This window comes from Heloderma suspectum, chromosome 3, assembly GCF_057233095.1.
Source record: "Heloderma suspectum isolate Gila_16-S chromosome 3, 16-S_ref, whole genome shotgun sequence".
Lineage (NCBI taxonomy): Eukaryota > Metazoa > Chordata > Lepidosauria > Squamata > Helodermatidae > Heloderma > Heloderma suspectum.
The window spans coordinates 111,018,111-111,043,280 of record NC_139460.1 but is presented as its reverse complement, the minus strand read 5'-3'; the positions used below and the strand labels follow the sequence as shown (position 1 = coordinate 111,043,280).

The 25,170-nt window shown below is 40.7% G+C and overlaps 1 protein-coding gene across 6 annotated transcripts in view; it reads right to left on the bottom strand.

Annotated features, from left to right (window-relative positions):
- Nucleotides 1–25,170, bottom strand: part of GPM6B (glycoprotein M6B) — a 154,755-nt gene that overhangs the window by 17,687 nt on the left and 111,898 nt on the right. For 3 of the 6 annotated variants that reach the window (XM_084844174.1, XM_084844178.1, XM_084844172.1), the window contains exon 2: nucleotides 17,511–17,630. The exons of 1 other annotated variant lie outside the window; for it this stretch is intronic. In XM_084844174.1, coding sequence (XP_084700300.1) covers nucleotides 17,511–17,630 — 120 coding nt within the window. Of the gene's footprint in view, nucleotides 1–17,510; nucleotides 17,631–19,093; nucleotides 19,225–25,170 lie in introns of those variants that run through there. 2 more of the 6 variants (XM_084844175.1, XM_084844173.1) reach the window with 1 other exon arrangement.

Below are 25,170 nucleotides of genomic sequence, written 5' to 3'. Positions count from 1 at the left end.
TTGAGTACTCTACTTTCACCAATCCCTCAATTAAGTCTCCTGGCCCCCCACCTGAAAAGCTGCTCCTGAGGGGGACCCTTCAGAACAGAATGGGTTATAATGCAGACAGAGGACTGCAATAGATGTGTGTGGGTGGGGGGACAGGTAAAAACGGAGTGCCCCAACTTTCCTGAGCAGAAGAGCTTGCTACAAAGCCACCAATGGATACAATGGTTGCAGATAAAACAAGCTTATGCAATAGAAAACAGCATGCCTTCTCCTATGAGACACAACACTAACACTTCTAAGATAGGCAACGGAAATGAAATATCTTCTGAACTTACTCAGTGCACCATACTGGTCTTTGAGATACCTTTGCTGCGTAGTGGCCAAGAGTTGGAGCCAGCAAATCCTCAGTTCATATCTCACCTGAGCTATGAAATCTACCAGCTGGTCTTAGGCAAGCCACCCTCACTTGGTAGCCTTAGGAAACCTCCACTCCTGTTCTACAACATGGGGACAATTATACTGGTATACCTTTGCAAGGTTTTTATAAGGATTACTTAGATAAAATGCATGTGAGGCACTTTGAATGCTAAAGAAGTGCAATAAATAAAATGAAATGCCCTCTTCAGGAATCAAATTTGAATAGTTGCTTTGAATAGTATACAGATGAGTCTATATTTGAATAGTATACAGATATGTCTAAATATAGGAAATCTCTCTCAAGCTGGTTAGTATAGAGGTCACAGATTTTTTCCTAAATGATAAGTATCTGCTTTGCTTAGAAAGAGCTATCACTATTTGTGTGATGCCACTTTACTAAACATCCAAAAAGCTGATTGTTTAAAAGCCAGCAATAGATGCTTTTACAACCAATTCCACAAATCTATTCAAAGAAAGATGCCTTCACGCTTTTGGATCCAATCTAATGAAGAGAAATATCAGCTGAGCTTCAGATGGTGAAGTAAAAAGAGAAGCATTGGGGAAAATAATGAGTAGGGGAAGTAGCAGTGTTGGTGGTTGAAAATGTTGGTGGTTGGTCCAAAGATGGTTAAAAATGGCAAATCTTTATTTTTTATTTGAAATTATCTTTTAGGCTGCCTTTAAAGGTAGCCCCTCTCAAGGTGGCACGTAAGATTAAAATATATAAATATGCCAAATAGAAAAGCAATAAATAAGCATTCAATAAAATATTCTAAAAACCCATTAACACCAATAAAATCTGCAGCACGCAGATTATGAAAAGGCCAGTGAAAACAAGCGGGTCTTCAAAGACTTCTTGAACACCTGCAAAGAGGAGGCCTGACAAACTGATGGAAGCTGATTACAGAGATGTGGGGCCACCACTGAGAAGGCTCTCTCCCTTCCACTCACCAGCCTATGCACTCTTGGTGGCAGGCAGGTAAAAAGACCTCTGATGATTACCTCAGAGTGTGGGAGAACTTGTACTGGAGAAGGCAGTCCCTCAGATTACTTTATACAGGGCAAACATTGCTCATATGGCAAGCTTGCAAGTGCTTCATGTGATTAGAAAGGAAATATCCAAACATACATTGAGTTAATTAAATAAAATGGATGACTGCTTCATTACAAAACACTGCAGTCCCTCTGAATATGTTTGCATATTTTGTTGTCCTCAGTGTTTTACTCTGGAAGTCTATTTCTGTCCTATGAGGGATAGCTTGATCTCCTTTAACAACATCAAAACTGCTTTCTAAAACAGTGTGGCTTGGCAGAGAGATGTTCAGTTTCAACCTTCAATCTGAGGCAGCAGCTTTGCATATGCAGGAGGACTTTGATGTGAAGGAGATTTCAAACCATCTTATCTCATGTGCTTTCTGAGAAGGTACTGATTTTGCCACATACCCTGCTGTACATGTGAACAAGAGTCTCCAGCAGTCTTATGAATAACAAGGGGTGGCTGAAAAAGAATTTGGCATAAGTGTAAAGGAGCTGGGTTTGGACTTTGGAGTGCAGACTTTCCAATCACCCTTCTTCCTTCTATTCTACCTCTCCAAATGCTCACAGTGGCTCATTTGTTCAGGAGATGAGGAAGCCTGCAGTTGATTTTCACATTACCAAACTACTTGACTGCCCAGGCCACTACTTAACCAAGTTAGAGTACAATCCTAAGCAAGTTTAGACAGAAAAAGACTCCTACAACTCCTAGCATGCCCATAGCTGGCTGGGCTATGCTGGGAATTGTAGGATTTTTTTCTGTCTAAACACACATAGGATCGGTGCCTAAGTTGTTGGTTCTTGCATTATTATGATTAGAGATGCTGCCCAAATGCATAATTTGAATTGGGTTATGAAATCTGGTGGCTCATAAGGTTTGCTTCAGATACAACAAGGTAAACATTACAACCCTCCCCACTCCCAGTGTACTCCTCCTGCTTGACTCCAATCCCTATAAAGAGTACTGGGAACGCTATACTTCCTTCTGCTCTTGGCTACCTGCCAGGGCAGCAACAGTGCTAGGTGTGGGGAAGAGAGACTTGCCTCTCTTTGCCAGAGCAGCAGCCCCAAGGCAAATGGATGATGGGGTGTGTGTTGGGGCCATGTTGGTGGGTGCAGTCTTATTGAGGGGGGTAGTGCTGGATGTTCAGGGAGCTGGGGAGAGATCACGTTGAGGACACAACAGGGTCATTTAACCCACATTGGCTCAGAATAAGGCAAACCATTTCTTGATTTTTTTGACAAACAAATTTGGCTTATTCTGAGCCAAACCGAGGAGAACAGATTGGGAGACATTTTTCTCCTTCTCGCAAAATACTGGAACCCAGGGTCATTCTATGAAGCTCATTGGAGGGAGATTCAGAACAGTTAAAAGGAAGGAATTCTTCACACAGCGCATAGTTAAACTATGGAATTCGCTACCACAGAAGGTAATGATGGCCACCAGTTTGGATGGCTTTAAAAGGGGGATAGTTACATTCCTGGAGGAGAGGGCTATCAGTGGCTACTAGTCCTGATGGCTATGTGCTACCCCCAGTACCAGAGGCAGTGAGCTTATGTACACCAGTTGCTGGGGAACATAGGTGTGAGGGTGCTGTTGCGCTCATGTCCTGCTTGTGGGTTCCTGGTCGACAGCTGGTTGGCCACTTTGTGAACAGAATGCTGAACTAGATGGACCCTTGGTTTGATCCAGCATGATTCTTCTTATGTGCTTAACAGGAAAGAGGGGTTCGCCCATCACTAATTCTGAGCGAAACTGCACTTGCAAATAGTAAAAGCAATGCTTTACAATAAACCTCTTGCCCTAAATTTATTAGTAATTGAATAAATACAACTCTGGCATAGATATTATTTGCTACTGACCAAGAATAAACAGAAACTGAAATACATTGCACACTCTCCACCATAGAAATGATTGAGATTGGGCACATCCATACAGCAGTACACATACTTGAGTGTGCATCCATGTATTTATTTTTCAGGAGTGATGCTTATACTGTTCACACCAGCCATGCAAGGTACATTTTGTTGATACTGTCAAGATCTGGGAACTCACTTAAACTTATCTATGTGAAGTGCTACATTATTCATCAAAGCTGAATAAATTCATGCCTTTTAAGTTTTAAACTCATTTTTGTGTTTTATGATATTCATAATATGGTCTGCTTTGCTAAAAAAGAAGTTGACCTGCTGTTCTAATTCTAAAACACAGAGAACCCCCCAATATTTATAGCATTGCGAAGCAACTACATTACAACAAGCAGGCGAACAGGTAGCATGAATAACAGACATGCTAGCAGAGTCAATGAGAGAAGAAAGAACCTCTCAGTCTTTATATAATATAGCTTCTATTCTTTGAACAGAGGACAACTTTACCCAGATAGTGAAGGGGCAAATGGAATAAATAACTTCCTCTACAAAAAATAAAGTGATGGAAAATGTTAAAAATAGAATTTGAAAGTACACTGGCCATGTTCAACCCTATTCTAACATACCAGAGTAAAACACTTAAACTGTACAGATAGACATCAATGCAACTGGCTTTCAAAGGCCATTTTGTCTAAAGCATCACTAGAACCTTTTGTGCAACTCAGCAGAATAAAAACATTTTTTTGTCCTCAGGCTTGTGAGCAGCAGTTACCATGGAAGCAGGTTAATAACAGCTCAGTGATTTGCCCAGAGCTGATGGTGAACCTGGCTACAGATTTAACACACTCACAAAAGGAGGCCAGCTAAAAACAAGGACTGAGATCATTCTCTGGGGAATGGAGGCTATAAAATGCATACCATTTTCTTCAAAAGGGACACAAACAGAAGAAAAAGAACAGGAACCAAGTCTCGTAGAAACTATAGTGTACAGGTTGCTGAAAAATGTTCAGACTACCCAATCCAGTATAGGCAATCTATGCACAACAGGGTGCTAGGAATTGAATAAAACACATAGCCAAGACTTAGGGATGTATACAATGACCCTGGACCACCTGCACAGTCATAAGATTACCAGTGCTGTGAGACACTGACCATTCTGATAGTATAATCTTTATAAATATGAATATTCTTATTATTGTGACAACCATATAATCTACTCAACAGGGAAAGATGGATGCTTGCACAGACCTAAACGGCAGAACCACTAATACACACAAGTATTTCTGGAGTGGGACCGATCACTTTGGTTTTGTTTTGTTTTTACGTATCCAAGCAACATGGCTGTGAGTACCTTATTAGAAAACAAATGCTGCATGGATTTGCCTTCCCAGTTCTTCCAATGCAGTTACATGAAAGGACCAATTTATACAACCATTCTGATGTTCTGGGCCACCACAGATTGACTGGCATGCCAACAAGATTTCTGAATATTCTAGTTAAGATTGCTGATCACCTCTAAGAAAACCTTGAGTTATGCTCTCAACAGGCTCCAGTTATATAGGAGCCTTGCCTATTGGGCAGCATAGAAATATAATAAATATTTTAAAAATATGTTCATTCAAAAGATCCTGCCTGTAAAGTCATCAAAAGCCACATAAAGAACTTCTTGTAGTCATTGGCTTTAAATTCAAATAAATTTTTAGGAGTGGGTTGTATATCATTAAGTGCAGTTAAAATGATCTTAACAATTCTAATATGAATACACGTTTAATCAAATCAGCAATGGCTGACTCCAAATTCATAGCATAGCTACTGAGTTCTTAAATACATGCTGGAGGACTGCTGTTTCATAATCTCTATAAAGACTAGCAGAAATCCTCAGCTGATATTATATAAATAAGGTATATAAGTATTAAATTACTGGCAGATTTTCAAGTATTTGGGGAATACGCTTCGCTGTGGTTTATGGCTCCATTCGCTGGAGCCATTCCCCCTCCCTACCTCACAATTCTTGTACCTGAGAGTATGGCAGTCTTCAATACCCATCCCCTGAATGAGATGCAGAGCTATCCTTGGACCTGCATGTGCTCCCTATGGGACACTGAGCTTTTTCTACATGAGGCTGTTAATCCGCTGCATTTACTTTTGTTTTGTTGCAGAATTGAGATCTGAGCACTACATGAAGAGTATTTCCATTGCTTTTCCACTACAGAACTGCTAGATGGCACTGTGATATAGTGGAATAGTGCAAATACACAAGAGGAAATCACATTTTCTTCCCACCATCAGAAATAATACCCCCATTTTCCCCGCTCCAAAAAAGCTCACTGAGAGTGCAGTTTGCAAACAGAAGTGAAACTGGAGGGTAACGATGTCATCTAAAGAACATGTAAACAACTGTGAGTAGGAAATAACGATCACACAACAAATGTAGAAAAAGGAGGCTGGAGAATATAGAAGCTTTTCTACAGCTTCTCATGTAGAAAAGCTCACTTTCCTTCACTCACCATGTATCAAATATAATGCTTTAACCAGAAGATCCTGCACTAATTTGAATAACTACCCTGTGCAAATGCTATGCTTTGTGAGAGTTTCAGGCAAAAGGAGCCAGAAATTAGCTCCCAGTCTCACCAGATGTAGATGTTTATGTCTGGGTGTTCCCCTGCAAGTAATGATGGCTTCAGTACATTTGCCAACTCAATTCCCCAATTCTGTACTGAAGTGTTAAGACCTATTCCTCTGTCAGTCCCCAAGAACTGGTAGACAACTTTCTATGGTGGTACAAACAGAAAGATTCTGAGACACAACAGTAAAGCAAGCAGTGTATAGGAGTCATCAAGAAGGGAGACTGCCCTGGGGTCACAAATGTTTGAGGTATGCCAAGAATAGGAGGGACATCCCATGGTCTGTCCTCTGTGCCCACAGAGATTAGATCAGTTTTGCTGATACATTTTTACTAAACACTGACCCAAGAGTAGTGAGCTCACACTATGTCCAAAAAGATAAACAAGGGGTGTGTGTGTGTGTGTGTACGAGGAGTGGTTCTCATAACTAAGCTAGCTGAATTGTGGGCCGAGTGAATTCATGGTGACTTGGCAGTGGGGGTTGGAAAGCTGACATGGTTTTTCACTACATGCCCGAAATCAATTTGATTGTGAAAATTTTCCCAGAAACACAGAGGCTTCTTACAAAAGTAGGCAATACAGAAAATGTGAGAGAACACACCAATTCATTTAGACTTCCAAGGCATGGCACAACATTTAGCACTTCTGTGCAATACCAGTCCAAATGAATAAAAACCCTTAAAACCAGCCAAATCCCACTTTCCACGTTGATAGAAATAATAGGCATGCTTGTTTGCTGTCTCAAATAATCATAATGTGACCCTTTCAACCTAAAAGAGTATAGCTGCACACACTGAGATAGATCTTTCCAATTTAACATGGTCTGATACATTTACTGTGCTGTGTGAAATGGCTCTTAATTAACAGGCTGACATTTAGAAGATGGCTTGGTTGAGGTCAAGAAGGGCTCTAGTATAAGCTTCAACAAATGCAAGAAGCTGAACCCATGTTTGACATCAACACTGATCCAAGTCTGTTACTGGTCTATGTCATCAGAATTGTTCAAGCTACTATGTGAAAACACATGAGACCACAAGAGTCTCATGCAGTCATCTTGGCCATCAGTTCGAGACGAAGGTCAGATGAAGTCATCCTCCATGATAGCTTGAATAGACCCTTCTGTAGCATGTCTGAAAAAGGCTAAGGGAGCTATCCTATGGTCCCTAGACAGCATCTGAGGGGCTATAGGATACTTCAGATTCCCTGATCTCAGGTCAGAGACAGCACTCTGACCTCGGAGGGGGGAAATGGAACTCCAACCCCTCTCCCCCTTTCCCTCACAGCCAGTGCAGAAAGAACCATGCCATGTGCTCTTTGAGGTCAGAGACTTGAACTTGGAGAATGGGACGTTTTGGAGGGTGGCAAGGGGAGGAGACTGGAAAGGCCAGAATGAGAGCTATTGTGGGGCTTCTCCAGCCTCCTTCCCTCCCCTCCAAAGCACCCCAGCTGAACGGGCAAAAAAGCCCATCTAGCAAAAATGCAGGGCAGGAGAACAGGGAGGCGAAGATCACCTCTGCCACTCCTTCCACCCTACATTGGACGATGGGAAGCCTCAGAGTTCAGGAATGTATGATCATCAAAGGTGAAACCCACAGGACTACGCCTTGACTTACTTTGTAACATAAGGTAGTGTCAAGCATCAGGGGGAAACTTTCTGCTCAGTTATCTTCCAATGAATTCTAATTTCTGGCAAACTACTTCACAAGTAGTTGTAATACTGAAGGGTTGTTTTTGTGTGTGTGTTTCGTTTTGTTAAAAACTCCCTAACATTAAATTAGTGTAAACCATGTAATGTTAGAATGCATGGCTATTGGGGATTTATTCTTATGACAAAGTTATATTTCTCTGGACTCCTTTGTGCATATAGGTGGGAAATCTACAGAAAATTTTTATTTATCTTTCTGGAAACAGTAAATGTTGAGGCAAACCTTGTTGCTATGGTTATTACAGTCTGTTCATCAGGAAATGAAGGATTTTTTGTCCCCACAGTATTGCAAGGTCTGTCAACCCTCTTTTGTCACATAGATGTTACATCTACAGAAAATGTTTATTTATCTTTCTGGAAATGTTAAATTTGAAGCAAATCTTGTTGCTTCTAAATGATATATCAAAATTGTGGGGTCTCTAAAAATGAGAGTTGGTAGCATCACCATCTTCAAATCTTTACAATATGAGAAACTTCTCAAGCAGCTATATATACAAAGTTTGCTTCTGCCCTAGTTACAATATGGCTTCTCGGTTCAGTCTTAAATCTCGCCACTGCATGCCCCTTCTATTCACCATGTCCTCCTTAACCTGCCCACTGTGTACTGTTCCTTCTTGTTCACCCTACTGCATACCCATCACCATCATCATGAAAAATAGTCATATACTGCTTTTCATTAACAAATTCCAGGGTGGTGTACAATATTAACTAAAACACCGATTAGAACTGAAATAAAAATCCAAAATAAAACAGGAAATCTCATAAAGTAGGCATTGAAATCAGCAAATGCTTGGTTAAACAAATACATTGAGCAGGGGGTTGGACTCAATGGTCTTACAGGCCCCTTCCAACTCTACTATTCTATGATTCTATAATTTTCAACAGGTGCAAAAATATCATCAGGGTTGGCCAGAGACACTGGAAAAATCTGCAACAGACCAAATGAGTTAGAATTTTTACGAATCCAACCCATGGATTCTGCAGCGGACTAGCTTTCCCCCAGTGGACAGGTGGATTCTGCAGACTTCTCCACCATTTTTCTAACCTTCAGGAGTTTTGCTCAAATTTCATTGTAGAAAAATACAACAAAAAAACCATCTGAAATGCGCATTCCCCCCATAGGCTAAAGCATGAAAATGCAAATTTTGTCGGAATTTGTGCATTTTTGCATGTGCTAATTTGCACAAATGGGCAGATGATGGAATGAAAGGTGCCTGACAACCTGTGAAACATAGACAGAACAGATTTTACACAATCTATACATCCCTCGGGTTGGCACTTCTCACAGGAGGGGGAGGAATTCCAAAACTGGGGCATCACAACTGAAAAGGACTTCCCCCTGATTGCCATCAGATTTATATGTGTATGTGATGAAACAACCAGGAGGCCCTGATCTGTAGGTCTCACTGAATGGGCAGGTTGATATGGGAGAAAGCATTTGCTCAGGTAACTTTGTCCCAAGTTGTTTAGTGCTTCATGTCAATAACATCACCTTGATCTTAGCCTGGTAACATATTGGCAGTCAGTGCAGTTCTTTGTGCAAAGGTATAACCTGTTTGCAGTAGGCTGCCCCTCTCAGCAACTGGGCACCAGGTTCTGCACTAGCTGAAGTTTCTGAGCAGTCTCAAAGGAAGCTCCATGTACGGCCCAACTTCCTCGTTAACATGCTTCCCTACTTTGCCGCCTACCTTTCCATTCTTAAAAGAAGGAATGCCATATCCAGCCACCCATACCCAAATTACAAGAACTTGCGCTCCTCTTCTACCATAAACAACTCACAAAGCCTGTTCTGTTTCTCAGTTTTCACGCTCCCGCACAATATCCCCAATTCCTTCCTTCCTATCTGTTTCTCTCGTGCTAGCCTGTGGCCCAACTACCCACTCCACCATATCTTGTGATTCCTGGTGTGACCCTGTATGCTCATTACAGCCATATTACAGCTACCACCATGATACCCTCTTGGGCTTGGGCCCTCTTCTAGCAATCCGTGATGCTGTTGCTAATCTTTAGTTTAAGGCAATGGGAAGATGCAGAGACTGATAGAGGGTATTTTGTAAAATGCCCCCACTGGCACACACATCCAAAATAAGCGCTTTCCCACTTATTTCCATGGGGCATAAAGGTTAATAAGATAGCTCTAGCAGGTAGGGACATAGGAAGGTGCCTTATATTGAGTCAACCCATTGGTCCACCTAGCTCAGTATTGTCGATGCTAACTGGCAGCAGCTCTCCAGGGTTTCAGGCAGGATTCTTTCCTAGCCCTACCTGGAGATGCCAGGGATTGAACCTGGGACCTTCTGCATGCAAAGCAGGTGCTCTGCCGCTGAGCTATGGCCCCTTACATGCATACTGTATAAGAAGTGTACCTCTCTCTCTTTAAAAATAAAAGCGCAGGAATAGTTTGTTATCTGCCCCCATTCTGCCAAGACATTCCAGTTATCATTGTTAATATTGCCATGCTGATGGCTGGAGCTCTGCATGAGACTACGCAAGAATCACGTACAGAAAATGTAGTATGTGATCATGATCAGGAAATACTACTACTTTTTTTTTTAACAGGCTAAAAAGTACAAGAAGTGTTCAGTTATTCTGAACACATAGTTTCCCTGATTTCCTGACTGTTGCTTGGGGCAAGTGCCAGAAAAAGGAAAAAAAGGAAAAATGTCAATCCACAGCATTAGAAGGATGTAGGCTGGTTGAGTAATATGAAAAGCTTCAAGCTCAAATTATCAAGTCAAAGCCTGTATATTACTTTCCTGTGCTACATTACATCCTTTTATTCCTATCCACATGAAGTGCTTCTACTGTGGAGAGAAAACAGAAGAGGGTTTTTCTATTTCACAAGATGCCTCAGGTAATTTCTTGTACAAAACCTGCCCAGAAACAGCAGCTCAAGACTTAGGACAGATTTAAACAAGATGTTGGCTCTCGTAAATCCCCACACAAATCCCTTTCCTGTGCAGGATTCCATGTGGCCCATTATTATTGTTAAAGGATTTTGTACCAATATGCCACTCCAACATGTGCATAAATTACACACCAGTAATCTGTGTATGGCCTGAGGAAAGCCACACTGACATGTAAATGTTGCATGCCTAAGTGTTGGAACACAGATAAAGAACACCAGTGCAAAACCAGGCTGTATGGAACCCTCCATGGATAACTACTTTAAGCATGCAGACCATCTCATTTAAATCAACAAGTAATGACATCTGAGAGACAGAGGGGGAGAGAGAGAGAGAGAGAGAGAGAGAGAGAGAGAGGTTGACTTTTACCCACAATTACGAACATCTTCAAAACCACTGATTTTCACAAGGAAGAAAACCCAATTCTTTTAAATCTGTTGCCACCAAAGAGACCTGCTTCAAGATGATGGGTATGAAATAACAACATTTTGGGTAGTACCAAGACATGGAATGGAGAGGGTTCAAGATACCCAGAACCCACACAGTAATGTATCTCATGGCACCTCTAACAATATACAAAGCAGCTAAGCCCTGCATTAGTGCAGCTTGGGGGGGTGTTTCCAAGGAGAAGCGAATGGAGGAGTACCAGGTGTTTTTTTTTAAAGGAATCAGCTTGATGCACATTGGTCCATGCAGGGCTCCACGAGCAGGTTCTCTGCACCAGTAGAAATCACTTCACAGAACATGCTTCCTGGTGGGGATGGCGGTTGGAGTGAACATCATCTGACTAGCAGGCTGCTCAACCAATAAGAGAGGCTTCCCACCCTCCCCTCCTTTCTCCTTTCCCCTGAACCTCCAGATGCACCTGCATTTCAGGAACAAGCCTCATTGACCATAATGAGAGTTACTTCCAAGTAGACACAAATATGCTTGTGCTGGGAAAGACAGGGGAATACAAGGATGGGAAACCAGCCCCCTTTCTAATCCAATGCTGCGCAGGATCTCTATAATCTCTATAATGAAGGTGTGAAGTAGTTACTTCCTCAGGCAATAAACCAAAGAACAGAGAATCAGAGCCTCGAGATTGTGCTTAACAGCTTTTAGGGAATTTGTGGTTTAAACTGTGCCATTTCAATTGAGGGAGATCTCTGTAAATTCTGATGTGGCATTCAGGGGATAAGCCTCATTCAGCACAATGGGAGTTCCTTCTGAGTAGACACTAACTGGTTTGTGCAGGGACGGGAAACACACAGGAAACACCCCTTGACCGGGGTCATGGTGAAAGGCACACCCCTGGGTAGGGCTAGCATACCCAAGGTATATGTGGGGGTTGGGGCACACAGCAACTACACTGGGGAGAATCTGACTTACGAAAGAGAATTAGATTTTAAGCAGTCTCAGGAAATCTGGTTTTCCCTGATAAGCTGCGGGGTGGCTGCTGGATGGCCATGACGTCATATATCCCTAACGATCTCCAAACGCAGGTAGGGATGGCAGAGAATTTCTGAGAATTTCTCCACGCATTCGGCCCCCCGAAATTGGCGGTGAAATTCTCCGGCCCCCCGCCCCCTATTTGCATTGCCCTTATTTTTGCCGTAGTCTACGTAAATCTTTACGTAGACTAGACGTGCCAAAATAAGGAACGCAAATGGCGGCGCCCATGGGCCACCGCCATTTGCGTACGCGCTTTTTTTTTTCCCCAAAGTCACCCGTGATAGGCTATGTGACGATTAACGTAGCCTATCACGGCTGACTTTGGAAATCTAGCCGTGATAGGCTACGTTAATCGTTACGTAGCCTATCACGGGGTTTTTGTTTTGTTTTGTTTTTCACTTTTTGTTTCGCGGCCGGGGAGACGGGGCGCTTCTCCCCGGCCTGAATTTCGGCCGGGCGAGGCGGGACGCCTTCCCCCCCTCGCCTGAACTTCGGGGGGAGAAGCGAAGCGCCTGCCCTCCACCGCGAAGCCAAGCTGCGAAAAGGTAAGTGACTTTCGTACATCCCTAGCAGCCAGCTCGGAGTAAATCGCTCATGGAGACACACACACACACACACTGGTCTCTGCTTCCCTACATTTCTCAGTTACTGCAGAGGGTAATCATGTTGACTCCAGCTGTGTGTGTGTGTGTATAGAGACTCCACAAACCTTCAAGAACACTGAGGACCAATGTAGCCTGTCATCTCTTTCTCAATTATCTACCTAGCCAATGGATAGAGTAAGTTTATTATCTGATTCACCATTGTTTTATCATATTATACTTCAGGAGGCTGAAATTCTGTGTCCTGATACAGAAGGCTCATTCTGACAAAGTGCATTGATCTCCTGTCTGAACAGGAGTGAAAAAGCAAATTTTTATAAATACTTCTAAAGGTGAACTGTAGCAATCTTGTATTTTTTGCAGGCCCTTCTTTTTTCATTGCTTCTCTGAAGCAGCAATGCCTGTGATTGCATCACACGTAAGTAGGACACTATGCTCCAGAGCAGATGTGCAGCGATCCAGAGTTTTCCACATGCCAGCTAAGCAAGGGGTAGATTAGTTACTTTTGCTAATAATAAATACATTCCATCTTAACCATAATATTAAACTGACACATCATTAGAAAAGGAAGCAACAGATATACAACATTCTCATGCATGCACATGCCCAAGCATCATATTTTTTGCTGCTCGTTGAGAAGACCATCCTACCACCTCCAGTCTTCCTAGTAAAGGTCACGGAGAACCTCCCAACTTCACAATACTGTGCATTCTGTGGCAAATCATCCACACGTCATCACAGAAGACGAAACTAGAATTTTCCAGTCCCTCCCAAACTAGAGGAGTAACACAAGCTAAGATTGGATCATGCCTGGCTTTAGATCAAACTCATGTGAATTACTAGTACATACAAGCGAGCAAGTATATGCAAGTATTTGGACAAGATAATTATCTTGTAATAAGGAACACTGCCCACATTACTTTTAGAAATTTGAGTGTGCATATTGAGTCCTTAATTGTGTGAAACTTGGGAAGAGATACACCAACACCTGTTTCCAAGAATGAACATACAGGGCAATATTACGGAAGATTAGCCAGAAGTCAACACAGATATGGACGTGTCTGTCCCTTTTCTCAAGGTACATCCTTAAACATATTAAGGCACAACTGCATTTTAAGGGACTTTCAAGATAAATCAGGAGTTTCCTTCTGCCACATTTCCCTATGTTGTGGGGATACCTGACTATTGTCTGTGTGGGGTGGGGTGGGGTGGATGAAATAAGCATTGACCTGCAAATTCTGAGTTCTGGTTCTAATCTGTTTAAAAGTTTGTTTCGAAAGAAGATTAAGAAGAAGCAGTCTCTGTGATGGAGACAAGAGTTTACTTTAGCCTAGCAAGAACTCCATCATATAAAAGAGATGGCTCATATATGTGACTGAATGTTGAATCTGTAAGAAAAAGAAAAGGAATCTTTCAAACCAAATCATTTAAGAATCCTGAAATACTAACTGCGCCAAATGCACTGCAATTCAAAATCATATGTCTAAAACCACTTCAGAGCTATCCACATCTGGAATGGACAATGCTTGCTTACTGCCTTTTTATTTACAAGGCCATACAAAGAAGCTTCTTGAAATGTACATACAATAGGTGTTGATGAAATAAACTGGTTAACAGTGAGTAACTATCACTCGGCCTGTTGGCAGATGTTGTTGTTGTTGTTGTTGTTCAGTCGTTCAGTCGTGTCCGACTCTTTGTGACCCCATGGACCATAGCACGCCAGGCCTTCCTGTCCTGCGCTCTCTCCCGGAGCGTGCTCAAGTTCATATTCATTGCATCCGTGATGCTATCTAGCCATCTCATCCTCTGCCGTCCCCTTCTCCTTTTGCCTTCAGTCTTTCCCAGCATCAGGGTCTTTTCCAGGGAGTTGTCTCTTCGCATTAGGTGGCCAAAATATTGGAGCTTCAGCTTCATTATCTGTCCTTCCAATGAGCACTCGGGGTTGATTTCCTTTAGGATGGACTGATTTGACCTCCTTGCAGTCTAGGGCACTCGTAAGAGTCTTCTCCAGCACCACAGTTCGAAAGCATCAATTCTTCGGCGCTCAGCCTTCCTTATAGTCCAGCTCTCACAGCCATACATTACTACTGGGAAAACCATAGCTTTGATTAGACGGACCTTTGTCGGCAAGGTGATGTCTCTGCTTCTTACTATGCTGTCTAGGTTTGCCATAGCTTTCCTCCCCAGGAGCAAGCGTCTTTTAATTTCATGGCTACAGTCACCGTCTGCGGTGATCTTGGAGCCCAAGAAAGTAAAATCTGTCACTGCTTCCATTTCTTCCCCTTCTATATGCCAGGAAGTGATGGGGCCAGATGCCATGATCTTCGTTTTTTTTATGTTGAGTTTCAAACCAGCTTTTGCACTCTCCTCTTTCACCCTCAACAAGAGGCTCTTTAGATCCTCTTCGCTTTCTGCCATTAGGGTGGTATCGTCTGCATATCGGAGGTTGTTGATAATTCTCCCAGCAATCTTAATTCCGACCTGTGATTCATCCAACCCGGCATTTCTCATGATGTACTGTGCATATAAGTTAAATAAGCAGGGTGACAATATGCAGCCTTGTCGTACTCCTTTCCCAATTTTGAACCAATCGGTTGTTCCATGTCCGGTTCTTACTGTTGCTTCTTGACCCTCGTACAGGTTTCTCAGGAGACAGGTAAGGTGGTCCGGTACTCCCATCACTTTAAGAATTTGCCACAGTTTGTTGTGATCCACACAATCAAAGGCTTTAGCGTAGTCAATGAAGCAGAAAGAGACGTTTTTCTGGAATTCTCTTGCTTTCTCCATGATGCAGCGAATGTTGGCAATTTGATCTCTAGTTCCTCTGCCTCTTCTAAACCCAGCTTGTACTTCCGGTAGTTCTCGGTTCGTATACTGCTGAAGCCTAGCTTGTAGGATTTTGAGCATCACCTTGCTGGCATGTGAAATGAGCGCAATTGTGCGGTAGTTTGAACACTCTTTGGCGTTGCCCTTCTTTGGAATTGGAATGTAAACTGACCTTTTCCAGTCTTGTGGCCACTGTTGAGTGTTCCAGATTTGTTGACATATTGAATGCAGCACTTTAACAGCATCATCTTTTAGGATTTTAAATAGCTTGGCTGGAATACTGTCATCTCCGCTAGCTTTGTTGTTACTAATGCTTCCTAAGGCCCACTTGACTTCACTCTCTAGGATGTCCGGCTCAAGTTCAGTGACCGCACTATCATGGCTATCAGGGACATTCAGATATTTCCTGTATATTGGCAGATACACTCCATGAAATATAGATTCTATACAACTCAATTGTGGTCAATAGTCTACCTTGTTTGCCCAACTTGGATAGAATCAGGGTAGGGCTCCCTATTATGAAGCAGGAGAAAGGGGGCAAAAGGAGTTCTAGATGTCTTGATAAATTATACCTGCAGAGTTTCCCCCATCTGGAGAACAGATGACTCCAAGAATGAAAGCAGGGGAAGAAGAAGCAAACTATCTATCACTTCTTGACCTTATCAATGATCCCCATCATAAGAGCAACCAATATCAGACAAGCAAAGAGGGCCAAGTTCCAGAGTTAGTTAGTATTCATCCTTCATGCAGTTGCTCTTTGGGGAATGACCCTTCTCCAGAGTACAACCCACCCTCAGTATGAAATGAACATGTAAGCCTGATTTTCCCCAGCTTGTCCTCACAGGTTCCCTCTTAAAGAGATCTTTGCCAATGGGCAAAATAGTCTGACTCAGGAAGTGACTGTTTAGGCTGATGTTTGTTCAATCGGAGCAGTGATCTGATGTCCGTAGAAAATTTTCCCACCAAAATTAACCAATATGTGACAAAGAATTTACTACAATAAAACTATTTTCTGGGGTTTGAAAATCTGTACCATTTGGTTTTTATGCCTGAGGGAAGGGATAATACATAAACCCATGTTATTTGTTCCTATCTCATTTCTCAAGCATGAGTAAAAAAAAAAAAAATCTATTGAACTGTACATCAAGTTAATCAACAGGGTCCTGTTGATTTTAATTTGCTCATAGAATAGGAAAGCGAAGAACAATAAAACTTCATCTGAAGGCTTTTGGCACACTGACTTCCTTTGCTGTATCATCTCACTTTATCTTGGACCAACACAAGTTATTTACAAGTTATTCTTCTTATCCATCATACTTTCATACTACTTGCTTAAACTAAGACACTATAATCATCAGCCAAGATTAAGGCATATGTTTCACACCATCTTCAAAAAAAGTGGATTTTAAAATTGATTGCTATAGCAACGAGCAGGCAGAGACCCTGCAGTGTCACTAGTAAAAGCTTACATCCTGACCTTCAGTCCTGCTTGCCCATTACAGATTTTAAAAGAATTTAGAGAGAAAATTATGAAATCCAGTCATGACACAGGACATGTTGCAAATTAAATACAGAGCAAGTTCATGTTGAGCAAGGAGGAGAGCTAATTCCTCTCTTAAAATGCATCTAGGAGTGATACTCAAAGCCATTAAATATTCTAAACACCATCTTTGATAGGCCCTTCTCTCCTACGCTTTCACTTTCTCCCTTTCTCACACACAAACTGCCAGTCACTAAACCAGTGGGAAAGCATTCAGTCCAAAGAAGCAGGCATCAGAGTAATTACAGTCCAAAATAAGATATATTGCCCTCTTAGGAGGCAATAACCGAATTGCAAAGGTTATCTGGAAGAGCACTGTTGTCTTGTATAAGGCAGTTTTAAACATTACTCTGGGCAGCTATGAAAGTAATAGAAAGATGTCTTATACTGAGGAATAGTTCTGTTCAAATGCTTTGAAACAGACAAAAATCTGCCACATGTGAGAATCAGTCTCTAACATAACTAAGACACATTATCAAATATTTTAGAAACATATTGCTACAGCTATTGTACTATTATATTTAAACTCTCTGTATAGATATTAGACCCCATCCTTTTATTTACCTTGAATCCCCAAAGGACTAACATTGCCTCTCAATGCTGGCACATGACGGTACTGGTGTAGCCTTGAACTCCTGTACATCCATTGGTACCTGCCAATTTCCATTTCTGGTCTGGTGATCACTGCCAATTTTAGGTGGTAAAAAGTCAGTGTCTCCAGCAAAGTTCAGTTTTACTTTATTACTTTCATTCAATTCAGTTTTAATATCAAAAAGCAGGAAAAGGAGCAGGAATACAGAAATCTATGCTGAGCTTTCATAACAGAAATAGTCACACCGACATACCAATTAGAAGAATAAAAAAAAACTAGCATTAGATATACAGATACTGGTAAAAATTCGAAAGCCTGTTAGATTCTTCAAAACATATATAATCTCTTATTTTAAAATGTTTCCATCCTCAGCAGTATCCAAAACTCTCGAGTGGCTTTTTTATTTGTACACTGCATTTCCACTCTTTATCATATGCATTCCTCCATCCTCTTCTTTACTGGCAGTAAGGCCTTCTATAGCAGATATGATAGGAAGGATAATGTAATCTAATTGTGAGAAACCACATTTACTATTTTTAACTTTTCACCAAACAACTGAGCAATACTATCATTCCCTGATGTAGAAAGTAACATCAAAGCACAGTTTCAACTGTTGCAGTTAATGCCTTGAGAAAACAAGGGGACAAGACAAAGCTGCAGCATATTAGGCAACATTTTTCAAAGTTGCACTGGCATCCATTTGAGCATGTTCTACTGATAGTCTGATTGCAGTTGTGATTTACAAAATGAGCATCAGTAATTTTATCCATTATCTTTAGCAAGTCCCCCTCTTCAGTCTTGTTGGAGTTCATAGAGTTAAGCAGGGTCATATAGTAGCCAATCACATGTAGTGCTTTATATTCTATTAGGAAGGAACATCCAAGCTAAACTGTCCCTAAATACTGCCAAGATGCTACTGGTAAACACTGTCAATGTTTTTGCATCCTTGCCTTAACTATGAATTGCCAGGACATCAGCATAAGGATTCTTCCTTGAAACATACTGGATGTTTCACTGTTTAATACTTGATTCCATAACCTTGGACAGTAAATTATATTGAGGAGCATGCAACAGATCCTTTATGGAGAAGAGAGAGATTTTGGATAACTTTCCAAAGTGCATTGCTTCTGTAAAATGCCTGTATATTTCTACTGGGTTTGAAGGAATGGTTGCAAACCAGCACTGTTTGTAGTATATGCTCAAATATTTTATTCAGGCTTTTCTGATTTCCTTGCAAGTCAGTTTCGAGTTATGTTTGGTTAGGAGGTAACTAAATTGTTTCAGATTTCCCCCAGTGTAAACCAGAGAATAAAATTCAAATCAATCCAATTGCAGCTACAATGATTAAAATTATATGAAATCTACATGGATTACATATTGGGTTGAAATAATTTACATCCATCCCATTCTCATAAAACAACTTTGATTCCCATAAACCTAGGGGATCTAAAGGATCTGAGTCTTTAAAAACAAGAGACAGATATCCAAGCAACCAACAGCTTTTACCATCATGGACTGAGTTATTTTTCAGCTTAAGAAAAAGACCCTTTCTTACATAGTTAATTACTTTCAATGTCTCCTAGTGCATATTTCTAATTGATTCAGTTGTTACTTCATTTCCGCCTGCTACACAATCAGTCCTCTGTCTGCAGGACCACAATGGATGCCACAGCAACTGAGCATGATCTAAAACAAACAAAATGGAGGGGAGGCTGATCATACATAGCAATTTTAGCACATTTGGGTTGCAGAGCTATCTAGCATATGTATATATTTCAGTGCCTTGTAATTATGGTTCTTTCACACTAGAGCCCTTCATGGCTGCTGAAGCATTGCTTTTCTGCAAATAGCTAGAAGCAAAATAAAGATGGAGGTTCCATAGAGCTTTTAACATAGCACTAAAGTAGCAATGCCCTTCCCCATGGCGAAGATACTTCTGGAATGACTACTCACAAGTAAGTCCCATAAACAAAGGTCCCTGGCAGCTTCAAACAAAGTTTATTGCTTGAAGGTTCAGCCTGTGTTATTCCTTCCTATTGACCCTAGCTGGGGAAGTAGTGAGTAAATTGCCCCTGGAATAGTTTCTCTGAATTGCCCCAACATCAGTTTCTGTGTTCCCACTGAAGGGGATGCTTTAATTATGGGTGGCCTTTCCCTTTCTTTCTTAATATCAAAATTATGCTATAATCTTTTCCTTGTTGCAAACAGAAATTGACATCAGGATAATTCAGAGCAGATATTCAAGGGGCAATTACTCATTAAATCCCACAGCTAGGATCAACAGGAAGCAATTACACAGGCTAAACCTGCAAAAAGAAACCTGTTTATTTAAGGGCACAGGAGCCCCCCCCCCAAAAAAAGCCTTAATACTGCTTTCTCTGTTCATATGGGACAGAAAAGCATTGCTTTTCTGCAAATAGCTAGAAGCAAAATAAAGATGGAGGTTCCATAGAGCTTTTAACATAGCACTAAAGTAGCAATGCCCTTCCCCATGGCGAAGATACTTCTGGAATGACTACTCACAAGTAAGTCCCATAAACAAAGGTCCCTGGCAGCTTCAAACAAAGTTTATTGCTTGAAGGTTCAGCCTGTGTTATTCCTTCCTATTGACCCTAGCTGGGGAAGTAGTGAGTAAATTGCCCTTGGAATAGTTTCTCTGAATTGCCCCAACATCAGTTTCTGTGTTCCCACTGAAGGGGATGTTTTAATTATGGGTGGCCTTTCCCTTTCTTTCTTAATATCAAAATTATGCTATAATCTTTTCCTTGTTGCAAACAGAAATTGACATCAGGATAATTCAGAGCAGATATTCAAGGGGCAATTACTCATTAAATCCCACAGCTAGGATCAACAGGAAGCAATTACACAGGCTAAACCTGCAAAAAGAAACCTGTTTATTTAAGGGCACAGGAGCCCCCCCCCCCCCAAGCCTTAATACTGCTTTCTCTGTTCATATGGGACAGGATGGCATTTCAATTGTATTTAATTACAAGGAAAATTAGTCACAAATTGGATCTGGTGGGAAAAACCCATGGTAGAAGAATGCAGAAAACAGTGGACTACAATGATCTACTTCCACACTAGTCCCCCACCTTTTTTTTTTTTTTTTGGTAGAATTGCCATCCTTTGTTCACTCATTTTTTATGGATTATCCAGATGATGTCAAAAAGTGAGTGAACAAAGGATGGCAATTCCACAGAAAATGGCTAATATGGAAGCAACCTGTGGTTTCTTCAATTTCTTAAAGCCATTCCTATGAAGTGCCCAAGTGACCATTAGTATGCTTAATACAGTATTCTTCTCTAGATAGGCTGGGCAAGGATAGGCAACCTGATGCCTTCCAGATGTTCTGGACTACAACTCTCATAATCCCTGATCATTGCCCATGCTGGTTGGGATTTATGACAGCTGTAATTCAAAACATCCAGAGGGCTCCAGGCTGCCTACCCCTGGGCTAGGATCATCTAAAATGGAAACACATTATAATTTTAATATAATTTAACCATCTCATAAACTTTTATTTTAACCAACACAAAGTCTTTTAATGCTTCTGTCCCTGCTCCTGGTACTGTCAGTGACCACTGGGCATATGGTCAAACTCTCAGTGCTAGCATAAGGGTACATTTGTATCCTTACATCACTACTGGGAAAAGACCCCTGCGCCCCAGTAAGAACATATAGGGGACTTCTATGAACAGGGCCCAGGGGAAGAGAAGAAGGTGCCATCAACACAAACCTGTGCCCCACAATCCTAGACCAAATTTTGCACCATTTGGGAACTATAGTAAGACACATACACTCTCTCCCTGAGAAACAGATCGAATATTCAGTTTTGCACAACTTGCCACAGAAGGTTATGCTGCAATGGCCAAAACTTTCAACAAGAATATTAGTTATAGATAATATAAGGATATCATCTCCATTAACTTTTCCCTGTCTAAATTATTTGATTCACTCTGATCTAAACAATGCCATTCTTCCTGTACAACTGCCTTTCTATATGCGAGCCATGCATGCAATACAACAACAAAAAAGAGCAGTGCCTACGGGAACTCATATCCAGTGCTCCTGCACAGCTGAACAGTTGGCCGACAGTGCCAATCATCTATCACGGAGGACCATCTGAAGCCTTCTCCCATCCTCCTCAACAGGTAGTTTGTATTGTCAAAGCAGACCACCCCAGCCATCTGTTTGGCAGAGGTAATCTTTTAGCCCAATATTGCATGCAAGGCTCTCTAATATTTGGGCCTTTTCTTCATACAGATCACCCCTGAAGGGTGTTCTGTGCATGGAAGCCCATTTCACTGATCACCCTAATTTGATGAAGGCAATTTTACTACTTTACATTAACAATGGTTTCTTCATCCTTTGCATCTATGCCTGCCTACATCATTTCAGCAATGAAAGATGTAGTGATGGCCACCAACTTGGATGGCTTTAAAAGGAGATTAAACAAATTCATGGAGGTAAGTCTATCAATGGCTACTAGTTATGATGGATATATATTGCCTCCAGTATCAGAGGCAGTAAGCTTATGTACACCAGTTGCTGGGGAGCATGGGCAGGAGGATGCTTTTGCACTCACATCCTGCTTGTGGGTTTCTTGTGGGCAGCTGGTTGGACACTGTGTGAAGAGAATGCTGGACTAGGTAGGCCTTTGGTCTTATCCAGTAAGGCTGTTCTTATGTAATTAAGGGCACAATCCTATGCATGGTTAAAAGGAAAAAAGTCCTACATCTCCCAGCATTCCCCAGCCAGCCTAGGCAATGCTTGATGAACTACAGTTACAGCATCCCCAGTGTTGAGAATCCCACATGAACTCCAATGCACATATGGGGATCTTGCATGATCAAGCTTCGGCCTTAATTTCAATGGAGAGGACAGACCCACACATCTATCTCTTTGCACATATGGACCTGCCCATTCCACTAAAGTGGAACTAGTTCAGCCTTTGCAAAGCAAGAAAACCTGTGCTCGTGCACCTGAAAATAATTGCTGAACCAGGGGAGTGTTTTGACAGATAAATAGCTTTTTCTTTTCTTTTTTTTTTACTATACTTATACAAATTATATATTTAATGTTTTTTGTAAAGAGATGAACATCCTCCATGTTTATTCGACACAAGAATCAAGTATGTTTACAACTGCACCCCTCCTTCAGATTGGAACCAATGACCTGATGTATCTCACTTTTCTGATGTTGTCACAATATGCCATATTAAATATCGCAACCATAGTGAGCCTGAAGATCCAAATAATGTAATTTTGTGCCCATGGCCTACCTGAAAAACATTCTAAGCCACAATGTAAAGTAAAACATAGGAAGCTAATAACACGATTGGGCATGCAGAACATTAAAACTAATCTCGAATATTAACTGAAATCCACTTTGGGCCTGGAAAGGATAAAAGGAGCAAGATACAGCTCTCAAAGATGTATTTCTTTTCCTGCACATAAATTGAAACGGCTATATGTGCGTTATAATACTGCCTTGGTGCAATTTTCCTGTTATAAAGGACCATTTAGAGACAACTGATGATATAATTCCTTTAAACTTCTTAACATACGTATATAATCATCATTTCATGTTTCCTGCATTTTTATTCATGCAGCACTAAAAAAACTCATCCAAAATCTCTCAAGAGTACCTCACTGAAAAAGCTAATATTCAAATGCTTCTAATCCCCTTACAGCACAAATCTATACATGCTACTCAGAAGTAATTCTCACTGAGTCCAATGGAACTTACTTCCTGGCAAGTAGCCTAAAAAGTGTATTGCTTTATAGAATTGCTTTAGACAACAAGTATATTATGCATTACTCAAATGCAATAATGCTATCTGGATTTTTTTTTTTTAAATCTACAACAACCTCATGGTCAGTTTGCTCTGAACATACACAATAAATTGGTGTGGCATTTTTCAACTGCATGCTACTTACTGGATAGTTTTTTCTAAATTAAATACATTCATCTTACCTCTGTTAATATGTATCAGGATGTATTTCCTCCCCTGCTGATATAAAATGGCATTCATTTTATCCATTTATTCCATCTCAGTAAATATGCCTACCCCATCCTCACTTTTTGATTTAATTTAATGCTCTCAAGATAAACTCTGTCATTTACAATAATTTATAAAACTTCAGCTTTAAATGCACTCAATCTGTCTTGCAGCTTTGCAAAATATCTGTTCAACAATTATATGGATAGTGTTCATCAGCTATTCCTCTGATAAGAACTTCTGATATTTCAGAATAAAGCAATCTGTTAACATGACTGTCATTCAGTGTCATAATGGCTTTTCAAGAGAAACAGAAGCCTTAAGGATACTGCAAATGAAACAGCTGTGTTTTTTTAAACCTAAATGAAGCGCTTTTCATCATTTCCTACAGACCTAGAACTGAGATTAGTACGATTATGGTATATTTCATTACAAAACATATACTGTAATTATGCTTTCACCAAAAATAATTTCTATGCCCACATATTCAAACACACTTTATACTACACTAGGCTGAAAAATTAGACACTCTTCTGCATCCTGCTATCTCACATATATGCAGGGAGAAGAAACAAGCATTGGGTTGCATCTAGGGCATGCTAGCCACACTTAGATCCCATTGAAATCAGTGATTTAAGTCGGTCATGGTTAACACTTCATGTTGACTTCAATGGGTGCAACTAACTTGTTCTTGCTCCAACCCATTCACTCCATCTCTTAATCTTTAAGAATATGAGCTGGTTAAAATTCACAATAAAAGACTGATAAAAAAAGACTGTGGGTTGCTTTCCATAACAGAGGTTATTGCTTTTTGACAGTTAAAAGTATTTTTGGTTAAAACTGCTCTAAGTTCCTTGACTGCTAGGGAAAAAAAGAACTACAGGTTCAATCCACCTCTTATTTAAATCAATGGCAAAACTCCCATGGCTATATATCCATGGGAGTAACCTTCCACAATCTGGTATATTCCAGATGTATTGGACTACAATTCCCATTATACCCAGCCAGCATGGCCACCAGAAGAAGAAGGCTAATGTAGACAGAATAGGATTCCACCCCAAATGTGTGAACATTTTATTGGCATGGAAGGGGATGATTAAACATACACAACTATATAATTTAATAGTGACAAATATGTGGATGTTTCTCTTTTCAACATTTGGATTTTAAATCACAAACCAACAACAGGTTCACTATTGCAGAGCTGACCAATTTTTAAAAAAGGGTAAAAATTATTCCACAGCCTAGGTAGGTTTTCAAAATGTATTTGTGTCTATTTTTTTTTTAAAGTCATAGTACTTGGAATATGCATTACTTTTTAAAAGTTTAGAAAATCAGGTGCAGATTTTCACAGTTTGAAAGGGTTTATATATTTCATTTATCTCCACATGTATTATATGGCTATAATACATATTTATGTCTACATGTATTATCTACACACACTTAAGCACCAAAAAAGTTGTGTGTCTTGTAAATAATAAATACCACAAAGAAAACACAACAATATCCAATATCCTGGGTGTGAAATATTACAAACAAAATCTAGGGGGAAATGCAGAGAAATTATGCATACCTAAATTCCACTGAAAAACCTATAGGATTTCAAACCTGGTTAAGCACTTATGTCTCAT